At 29.8% G+C, this 11574-nt stretch overlaps 1 protein-coding gene and 1 pseudogene across 2 annotated transcripts in view; both read right to left on the bottom strand.

Annotated features, from left to right (window-relative positions):
- The window catches only part of LOC105108659 (pentatricopeptide repeat-containing protein At2g35130-like), a 33838-nt gene that overhangs the window by 19657 nt on the left and 2607 nt on the right, over positions 1-11574 (bottom strand). Inside the window, exon 6 of one of the 2 annotated variants that reach the window (XM_011003058.1) lies at positions 11125-11330. The exons of the other annotated variant lie outside the window; for it this stretch is intronic. Coding sequence (XP_011001360.1) covers positions 11125-11330 — 206 coding nt within the window. The remainder of the gene's footprint in view (positions 1-11124; positions 11331-11574) is intronic. 2 annotated transcript variants of the gene reach the window in all.
- On the bottom strand, positions 9722-10824 carry LOC105108662 (pentatricopeptide repeat-containing protein At2g35130-like; annotated as a pseudogene).

Genomic DNA, 11574 nt, shown 5'->3' with positions numbered 1-11574 from the left:
TAATTTTTAGCAATTAATAGAGTAAATCATTTTTATTAAACTTTTTCTCAATTGCAATTAATATATTTATATTGTTAATTATATACAAATTATATATAATAAACTCCCTAAAATAAAATGACTCGTACATAATGTAATGCTAATGCACAATTATTGCACTAAAATTTGCTAGATGCGTGAATTAAAATATATTTTATTTGAATAAAGGATTTCATTAGATAAAAGATAGAATTCATAGCTATTATAATTGTGGAGCGCAATATATACATTGCAATTTCACAATATTATTAGATGACTTTTAATAATTATCATAGTCTATTTTTTAAAATATTCTGTGAGGTTGATCAAAATAAAAAAGAATATTAGAATTTTTATAATCATGTTTGTAATCGAATATTTGACTATATTTATTTTAATCATTTTATCAAAAAAAAATTATTACAAATATAGTTATTTATGCATTCAAATATGAGTTGTGGTTCATACTAGTTATGTGAGTTGTGGTTCATCTTGGGTCAAATTGTTTTATTTTCTATAAAAGGATTGTATATGCATGTTTTTTCAATGCATTTTTGTGCTTATAATTAAATAAAATGAGAGCTATGCGCGCTAATAAACAATAAACAAATAAATAATCACTAAAAAAACCTAAAAATGAAATTTAAAAAACTAAAAGATAGATGCATATCAAAATATTTAATTTTGTAAGATAAGACATTTACTTGATCATATTTACTAATTTTTTTATCAATTGTTTTTTCTAATTTAATCAAAGGATAATAAAAATAGACAAACATATTAAATTGATTGAATAAAATAAAAAAAACATGAATAATATATAAGGCAACACATATTAGAAATATCATCTAAAATAAATATTTTTTATTTTTAAAAATATAGTTTATTTATATAATAGACAAAAATTATAGATAGATGAGAAAAACATCTTCCAAAATTAATATATAACCAAAAATCATTATCATTTAAAAGAGATTATCTAGAATGGGTTTTATTTCAAATTATTTTAAACATTAATAATGACTTGGCAAATGCAGTGTGCACGTACCCATTATTTGTTTGTTTTATGATGGCTTTTTTTAATACTTGATATCTTATATATTAGCCTTTTAGAGAGCCAAAATCATCAAAAAAATTTGCCTCATTTTGCCTTAACAACTCGATTTTTCATGAGCGAACTAAGCACATTGAAATCGATTGTCATCTTACTCGTCATCATCTCAAGCATGACACCATTGCTTTGCCTTTTGTTCCTTCTTCCTTGCAGATTGCAGATTTCTTCACCAAGGCACATTCCATCTTTCGTTTTCGTTTTCTAGTTGGCAAACTCTTCATGCACCGGCATGCGTCGTCACTGTTCCACCATGTGCCATCACGACCTCCATTGAAGGTCGAATTTTCAAGCTCGCAAAGCATGACATCATGAGTTTATTTTTCATGAATTATGATTGTCTTTTGACAATTACATCAATTGTAGAACGCGCTCTCTCTCTCTACACACACAAATTTAGCTTCATTTCTTTATAGGAGAATTTCATAAATTATAATAAGTCTCATCAAAAAATTAAAATAATTAAAATACAATGAATATATAGCTCTAGACTATTGGGATTATGAGTTCATATAGATTGGTGATTCCCTGATTAACTAAAATAATATGTATATAAAGACTAATATTATATTATTAATATTGATATTCTAACTAGTATATTATAGAATCATAATTAAATAAACAAAATTATTTTTTAAAGGCTCAACTCATACAATAAATTAAACTCATACAATCAATTAAATAAAAAGTTATTACTTCATAAATACATAATAGTTCAAATCAAGAATTCAATTTTAATAAATAATCATGTTTTATTATAGACAGGAGATAATAAACATTATATAAATTATCAAGAAGTATAAATAATTTTATATTAACAATTTAAATATCTATATTTTTTTTATGAGAAAGTAAGTGATAGAATGTTCCCATGTTATGGTTTATATTCTGCATTAAACAGAATATAGTTGTATTAAAAATACACCCCTTTCCCCGAAAGGAAGGGGAAGAACACAATCAAGGGATTTCTAGTTGTTTAACTTCTCATATGTCTCTTCCACCACGGGCAACTGTTTATTTTCGCCAAGGTGAATTGAGGCTTCAAGTAGATGAAATTATTTACTGCTTCTTGGAAACTTGGTCGATTTAACTGTTGTCTTTGAGACAAAAGAAACTGAGGTTTTTGGCTTGCGATTTGGGCATACAAGGATAATCTTTATTGTTCGGTGTTTGAGAATTTGGTGCTAAATCTTCCCAAAATTTGTTTGATGAGGATAATCTAGAGCCTGAAAATCTGTCTCCCATAGTGCCTCTGCCATTTGTCTGATTAAGGGATAATCTAGAGCCTGAAAATCTGTCTCCTGGCTTATTGATCAACACTTGTATCATATTGTGAACAAACATGTCAATTTCCAGAACTTTATTGAGTAGGATGACTGTATAGAATTACTCTGATTTATCAACACATACCAAATTCTTGCTGCTGCTGAGGAAGATATCCTGCACTTAGCCATCATAGAGGGTAGCAAGGTTTTGTGTTGATGATATTTGTTGGTATTTGTGAAGTCTATTTGGAAATAAATCCATTATAAAAAGATTATGTGAACTATAGTTTTAAAGTGGAAATATTCTTCCTTTATAACACTCACTAATTATTTTAACATTTGATTGATTATTTTACAGATTAATGAGAGGATCAACAACTCCTCCTTTTTCCTTCTATGAATATTTGTTTTAGATTATTTCCAGAAATATGAAAAACAATAAAACAATGAAAAGAAATTTCTTTAATAAAATCTAAATCTAGATCTGCGGATTTGATATTTTATTTTATTTTTCTTATAAAGGAAGAAAAAGAGACTTCATTTTTATATTTCTTACTCATGTAAGGGGTCAATTAGATCATTGCAAATTGTATACAAGTAATTACCTGTTGAGCAACGACCGTGCTTAACTGCTCGAAAATTGACGATACAAGTGCCTCTGCCATTTGTCTATTTAATTTAATTTAATTATTTTTAAAAAAGAGACAATGACAATAGGATGAACTGAGAAAGAGAGAGACGAGTGTGAGGGGAAGGAGGCTGCTGGTTTAGTTAGATTATGTACTTAGGGTTTGGTGATGAGGGTTGAGTTTTGTTTCAGTCCCTGTACTGTTTCTAACATTTCAATTCACTCCCTATATTATTGTGGCTTTTCAGTCTACTCCTGGTTGTGTGCTTCTACTGAGAATGACATGCCATTTGGAGTTCCAAAGGCGAAACACTCGAGGTCTTCCAAAGGATTATTATGTGTGGAAAGTTATTTGTTCTTCGATTTTTTGTTTCTTTTTCCTTCTTTTTTGCACTCATGCCCCCAATCATCATCTTATAATATTTGTTGTGTCTTTTCTCAATTAAAATCTCTCAACCCTTTTTGTTAGGGTTTGTTCTACTTTTGACCCTTCGCACAATTTTTTTCAAAGTTTTTTTAGATGCTCTTGGTCTAGGACTTTTTTTCACTTTTGACCCTATTTCAATTGTTGGGTCTCCGTTTTCAATATTCTGTTTACTATTGATTCTGTTAACGTTTTCATCTTTTTAACAAAAAAAATTTCTCAATTGCACCCCAGCTTGGGGTATGATCTAAATCTAGGTTTTTTTTTTTTTATAAAAAAAGAGAGATTATGTGAGGTTTATACTGTAACAGCAAAAGGATTTATTTTTTGAGAATTGTGAAAAAAATGAACAAATATAGTTTTTCTTTTTATTTCAAGGAACGTAAGGTAGAATTGATAAATTTTGATTTTATCTAATATAATGGTTTGGACTCGTAACTCTATCATTATCAAATAAATTATTATACTTATTATACATATTGCTAAAACTCAATTTCATGATATATGGTTCAAATTTATATATGATCTCAAAATTTATTTAATCAATTTATATTGTTTTTCCATGCTATTTTAATACACATCAAATCATTTTTATAATCAAAACTTTTAATTTTTAGGATTGATTAGTTTTAATTTTGTATGTTAAAGTTTAATTAAAATATTTCATTAAATAAAATGTTAAACATCTATTAACTTAAAAAAAACAAAGAGATAAAAAAATATTTCATTAAAAAATAAGATACGATCTCAAAACAAAGTAATGAAAAATAAAAATCCCATGAAAAAATTGTTGATATTACTATCCCCCAAACAAGGTGGAGGTTATTGTCTTGGTTCAACGGTGTTGATGGCGTAAAGGAGAAAAAAAAAGGGAAGTGAGCAAACTGTTATCGATAAAATAAAAATGAAAGGGCAAAGGTCGAAGGCTGCATGCAGCAGAGGTGGGGCTTTTAGGGCTGTTTTGCGAGGTTTTAAGAGAGATTGCATGAGGAATGAGTTCTGTCGATTATTTTTATAGACTCATCCTAAATTTATAATATATAATTTTATTTTTATAATTATTATTTTTATAATTAAAATTTTTTATTCTTTTGATTATTACTTATTTTATTTGAAATAATTTATAAAATTATAATTTTTATTATTTTGATTTCATCGTCTTTTAATTTTTTTATATATTAGTTTTGATTTTTATTATTTTTTATTTTATTTGAGATAATTTATAAAATTAATTTTTTTTCAATATCATTTTCATTTAACCTTTTAATTTATAAGATTTATTTCTCATTATTTTAATAAACTTAAAAAAATATTAATAAATTATTTTTCAACTTATTTTTCATGAGATAATTAAATATTAAAAAGTATTTTCTAACTTCTTTTTCATTATACTAGTAAATATTAAAAAATAATTTGTTTTTTTTTAAATATTTTTTAAAAAATATTTTTTAATAAATAAATGAGTAATGAGAAACATCTAGTTAAATGTGCCACGGTGCTACCATAAATGAAGGAGACAACAATTACATATATTTTCTCAGAAATATAGTATGTGCTTAGGATTTGGTTTGGTAATGTTTTTGAGATTATGTTTTTTAAAAATTTAATTTTTTTAATTTAATTTTTTATATATCTTTATATTATTTAATACAATGATATTAAAAATATTTTTTTTAAAATTAAAAATATTATTTTAATATATTTTTAAATAAAAATCATTTAAAAAAATATATTTTTACTTTTGTAAAGCAAACAACGGTCGTATGGTCAATTAGTCAAGATGATTTAATTAATGAACTAACAACCTGAGTGGCGAATCCCCAATTCTTCTCATCAAAGAGTTTGACGACCGAGACCCAGGAGACAAACACGTGTCAAGATTCGAAAACGTCTTCATCGCTTGATTCCCCTCCCTTGTGTCCTTGTCATACTTGTCCTTTTCTTATACCATTTGGAGTGTTTTTAAAAACATTATTTGAAACCGTTTTTACTGGAAAAATACTAAAATTGATGGTTTTAGATAATTTTGGGAAAGTATTAAAAAAATTTAAATAATCCAAGTAAAAAATATATTTTAGGATGCCATTTGTTTGATTGGTTACTTGGAATTTAAAAAAAATATTAATAATATAAATATAATTTGACCGAGAGAAATACAAAAAAATAATCTATTTTAAAAATAAATTCATATAATGTTTTTTTAAAATAAATTCGATCCTCGTAATGTACCCTGAGAATAACTCAAAACAAAAAAGTTTAAGTTAAGCTTAAATAATGAATAAGCATCCACGTGGCAAGAACAACATATGAGGTTAGAGGTGGAGGATGATACGATACCTCTGTTGTTGTTTCTTTTTTCTAATCATAAATCAAGAGTTATTAAAAATCAGGTTACGAGTTACATGAATTAACTAGTATTAATTTGTATTTTTTTAAATCAAAATAATATTATTTAAAAAAATAAAAGAAAAATAAACTAGATTTTGAACTATATCCATCAAATCAGCTCAGATTATAAATCACAAATCACATGAATAGCGTGATTTTTTATGGGACGCAGTTGAGAAAATGGACTGTTTTCGTGTCTTTTCCCCTTTCAAATGTTCTTGACCAGCTCGGTACCGGCAGGGAATGGTTAATGTGGTTGAGCCTAGATGATGGCATGCACAAATTTCACAGGAGAAAATAAAAAACAACCTAGTTTAGCCCATCATCCTCTCAAGGACGAGGAGTTTATAAAAATAAATAGCCTGTATAGAAGCGGCAAATCTCATAATCTTGTAATTTTGATGTTGGCTCTTGAACTAGAAACCATGTATTAGTTAATACCCTCTTCACTCCAGCCGAGAAGAATTTTTATTTTATATTCCTGATGATCATCGTTATACTATGTAATGCAGTGATTCAATCGCCCCATTTCTTACTGGTATCATTAAATTGTTATAAATTGTGAAAATCAACCATACAAATGATGGCTTGATCTAAACTAGGATGGCAGAGGAAATCTGGAGATTGAACCCAGATGAAGTGAATTCTTGCATGACAGCAGTAGTTTCCCTCACAAGATCACTGGCTTGATTCGAGCCCTTCATTAAATTGTGATAAATTGTTAAAATCAACCAGGGATTGCTTGATCTACAGTACTAGGATGGCAATGGCAAATGAATGGAGGAAGCATCAGGTCTCATCCTGTCTTTTCAGATGTCGAAGCGAGATGCAGTTGAATAAATTATGGAAAATCATGTACATTAGCACAAATCTAATCCATGGCATCAGGCCCAAAGCATTTCCTTTTCACAAGGTTCCATACCCATTGCACCAGGAACCTCCTCCCTTGCATCCCCTTTTTTCACAGGGGTTCCATACCCGCTGCTGCATCTGTTTTTTTTTTTTAAAAAAAAGAGAGGATGTGAGAAAGGTATATCACAGCTGCATTTGATAGAATAAATGGTAAGTAGGAAATAAAATCCAAAGTCAGCAATAGATTACAAATGATTTGAATCCAATTACAGTCAAGAGGCATATGAAACATATATACGGTGCTTAACACAGCATTGAATGAAATCCTCCGTGTAAACAAGGTTTACATCTTATTTTACGATAGAGTATCTTCTCTCAAAACCTTACCAAACACCAAAGCAAATAATTAATACACTCAGAACCAAATCGGCACTTTACCAAACTCTGAAGTAGCTCTGAAGTATCTTCTAAGACCAAACTGTCAAACACGGACCACAAGCAACCATGTCATAACCAAAACAACCCAATGAATGGTTAACAAAATCTTCCATTTGATTCCAAAAATAATATCACCTGGAAAATCTTCAAATGCACAAATTAAATATATCATGTAATGGTAAAATAACCAAAACAAGAATTATTAAATAAAAAAAACAAAGTTAATTAACTTGTATCTCTTTTTTTCCCATGAAAAAATGGAGAGCAGAAAATAGATTTGTTAAAAAATAAAATTAAAATCTCTACGAAATTGAATTATTAAGAATTAACACTGGCAGAAGAATTTACCTACTCCCAGTTCAGAAAAATAAATGTTCGGGATATGAGAAACCTTGTGCCAATCTTCACCCATCTCCTCCTTCCCGTAACGTTTCATTAGATTGTGGCAACCACTTATGCGTAATGACAGTAGAGGCACTGCCAAAACATAGTCTGGTGGTGCTCTCAACAACGGGCAATTGATAATTTCCAAATCTCGAAGTTGTGGCATAATGGATATTATTGAAGTTGTGTTGGCATCTTCTTCTCCCTCTCTCCTTTCAATTCCATCCCACTCTTCTACTTCTTCGAGACTCTCAATCCGAAGTCCTTTTAATTTCTCCTTCGTTAACACTTTTTATACCTATAAATCCAACATCCAACCCTTTCAAGCTCACAAAGCATGACATCTTGAGTTTATTTTTCATGAATTATGTTTGTATTTTGACAAATCCAACAATTATGATTTGATTTAGTTGTTTCTGGTTAGGGGACGCAAAGTGGTGTCTTTTATAAAAATAAAAAAAAATAAAAAATAACAGAGAGAATGCTAAAGAGAAAGTCACAGCTGCATTTGATGGAATAAATGGTAACTAGGAAATAAAATCCAACTCAAGAATAGATTACAAATGAGTTCAATCCATTTACAGAAAAAAGGTATATAAAATATATGGTTATTAATACTATTGGTCTGAACTCTGAAGAATCCTATGTCTGGAAGTTCTTTGAATGGGGCTATGATGGCATTTAGAAAGTACAGGTGCTAGGGGGTTTGCCTTTCACTAGCAGAAATCATATTTATTGTTGAAGATATTTTGTGTTAGGTTTAGATAACTTTATTTGGATTTAATCCACAAAATCGATGGGTATCATCTCGTATAGATGAATGGTTTAGCTTTCAAGTCTACCATTCTCTCATTTATTAGGATTTAATCCACTGAAACTGAGGTTTAAGAATTTCTTGTTGTGAATTGCAGAAAACAGTTGCTTGATCTTCACTAGGATGGCAATTGCAAATGAATGGAGGAAGCATCGGGATCAGTGGCTTGTTTGAAGGCAGATAGACCCTTTGATAGTTAGATGATGCCTTTAGATGAGAAAGGATGTGAGAAAGGTATATCACAGCTGCATTTGATAGAATAAATGCCAAGTAGTTTGTTTTTTTAATTAAGTACTTCAATTTGGCAAAGATAATTATTAACTGATACGCTAAAAGTGGGGAAGAAATTACTGTAGCTCTCCCCCATCCTTTTTTTTCTTATTATACTTTTTTAATTTTTATATTTTTTAGGGCATTTTAAAATATGCTATTTTTTAAAAAAAAAATTATTAATTTTTTTAATATTAAAATTATTAAAAATTATAACTGTAAATTTTTTTATAAAATACTATAGATTATTACAGTATTTTCTATTTATTTTCTTTAAATTTTTTATTATAATTTTTTATAATAAAAATTTATTTATTTTATTTTTTAAATAATAATCTGGTCAATGTGTCAACAAACCCATTAAGGCGAGAGTTGGTGAGTGCTGACCATTCCTGGTGGCCCTACTAGCTAGTGACTGGTGCTCGGTGAGGGCCCTCGGATGGGGCCAGTGGGCTGCCGGTGGGAGATGTTTTCCTTTGACGGTAAATTATGGTAGAGTTTCCTTGCAACTCTTTGGAAATGAAATTTTCAATTTGTTGAGATTTCCATGCAATTCTTGGAAAAATAATTCTTTGTTTTTGATGATTTAGAGATGATGGATCCTTGATGATTTAGAGCAGTTTGTAATTGCGTTCCAAGAGTTTCACGCGATTTTAAATTTTTGTTTTTGTTTTTTTTTAAATAATTCTAAGATACTATTATAAAAATATTTTTTAAAAAATTAAAATAATATTATTTTATATTAATTCAAGTTAACTAAATTAATCTGTCAAATTAATAATCTGAGTACTATATCAAATAATAATGATCAAATAAAATTTAATAACTTCGTGTAAAAATGAATTTGAATTTGTTATAGTGTAACATTTTATAGTATTTAAAAAGATTTAAATATTTTTTTTTCTTATAAATAACTAATCATTTTGGCACATGCATTCACTTCATTTGCATAATATAGTATTTGGTAATAAAAAAAATTGAGAACATAATGCAAATATTTCATAAAATTTGAAAAAAGAAATCATTAAAGTGAAACTATTTATTTTTTGAATACTCTTCTTATGTGTGGACATTTGAGAAAACAATTATTTTCAATAACAACTTATCATAGTCAAATTTCATCCACATATTTAACATGGAAAGGTGCCTTTTATTTTTGTAAAAAATCATTTCCTATAATAGTATTCCATCCTAATACAAGAGTTTGGAGGTTTGATATAATATAAATATGAATCACATTAATTGTTAAATTACATCCTAATAACTGAAATCCTTTTCTTTTGAGTTTTATGGACCTGACCAAGGAACATTAATCATGCAGGAAGAGCAGCCTCCATGCCCTTATGCATTGTTCTGATTACAGTGGTAACCTGTTCAATTTGATCTTCGCTTGAGCATGCTGATAGAAGTACTTTGGCAGTTCCTCCATCAGGGTGACATCCAGCATCAATCATTTCTTCAAAGATTTCCAAGCATCTTGCGTATAGTTTCTTTCTAGAGTAGGCTCCCAATCTTGAAGTCCAAGTCACAACATCAGGTTTCAGATTTTTGGTTGGAAGTGATTGGAAAATACCTTCCATTCTCTCGAAAAATCCTGCTCGTCCATATATGTTGATTAAGATGTTGTATGTACTGATATCAGCTCCATAAGGTCCCTTTTCCATTGCAGTCAGAACTTCCTCCATCTTTCCAAATTGGCCAAGCCGGCCATACAAGTGCATCATGCTGTTGAGGACAAACGTGTCTGGTTCAAGCCCAGATTCGCACATCTGGTTAACAATTTCTTCGCATTTATCCACTTTCTTGCTCTCGAGTAGGCACAGAGAAGTAGCATGTGTGATTTCATTGTAGGGGTTATTCCTAGTCGCTTCATCTCATTGAATACTGCTTGAGCATCTAAAAATCAAATAGGAGCAGCCAAATCATTAAGCCAAAATTACGAGGAGCATATACGAAAAACAAGAGGAACTTCTTCCAAGTAGGAAAGGTGTTGCAAATGGATGAAATGCTGATAGCCTGATAATATCTCATACAACTTTATCTTGTTTCCTAGGAAATCTTAGAAAGATTATGGCAGATCTCCAGAATAGAATTGAACACTGTTCCAAAATATAATCCAAATGTTGCAATATAGATCCCTTCAAGTTCGTAGTTGATCCGAACGTTTTTAAACCATTACATGCTCCAACTGTTCCCAAATTCTCAAAGCTCAATCTTTCTCCAATTCTCACTTATTAAAGTACATTGATATTATTTGGTTCAAGCATCTTACCCTCATGAAGACCAGCTCTCCCATACGCATCTACCATGATGTTATATGAAGCTCTATCCGGCTCGCAGCCCATGTGCTCTGCATGAGTGAAAATATTTCTGCAGCCCCGTAAGGAAAACCTGCACGGCTGTCAGGACAAGATAGTTAAATATCATCAGTTTTATTGGGAATCTCTTGGAAGCAAGAAGCTGCACCTCCAGTATTCTTTTTTATTTTCTTTGAAAGATTATTGAAACACCCTATCATTCTATGATACTAACCTGTAAGCTTCCATGAGCGCATTGTAAGTATACACATCAGGCTCAAGCTTATCTTCTTGCATCTGCTCAAATATTTCTTCTGCCTTCTCACAGAGTCCCTCTCTAGCAAACGCGTTCACCAGAGCTGTGTATGTGCAGATATCTGGTCTGCATTTTTGACTTCTCATTTCGTTAAACAACTTCAAGGCCATGTAAGATTGACTTGCCTGTGTACAGGAAAAAGATTAGCAAAATGAGTTTTTAAGGATCCTAAACACCACTGCTGTCCAGGGTTATCAGAATTAATAACCATATCTTTGAATTTAGTCTGATAATTGTTTGGAATTGAATGCATATATTTCAAGTTGTTTGTTGCATCACTGTAGACTCGTAGACGTACGAGTTATGCATAATTTTCTACTGGGACCAGTGGTATTTCAAGAAGATCAGATTTGCAGAATAATTCAAAAC

The sequence above is a fragment of the Populus euphratica genome, unplaced genomic scaffold, assembly GCF_000495115.2.
Source record: "Populus euphratica unplaced genomic scaffold, PopEup_1.0 scaffold195.1, whole genome shotgun sequence".
NCBI lineage: Eukaryota > Viridiplantae > Streptophyta > Magnoliopsida > Malpighiales > Salicaceae > Populus > Populus euphratica.
This window is presented reverse-complemented; position numbering and strand designations above follow the sequence as displayed.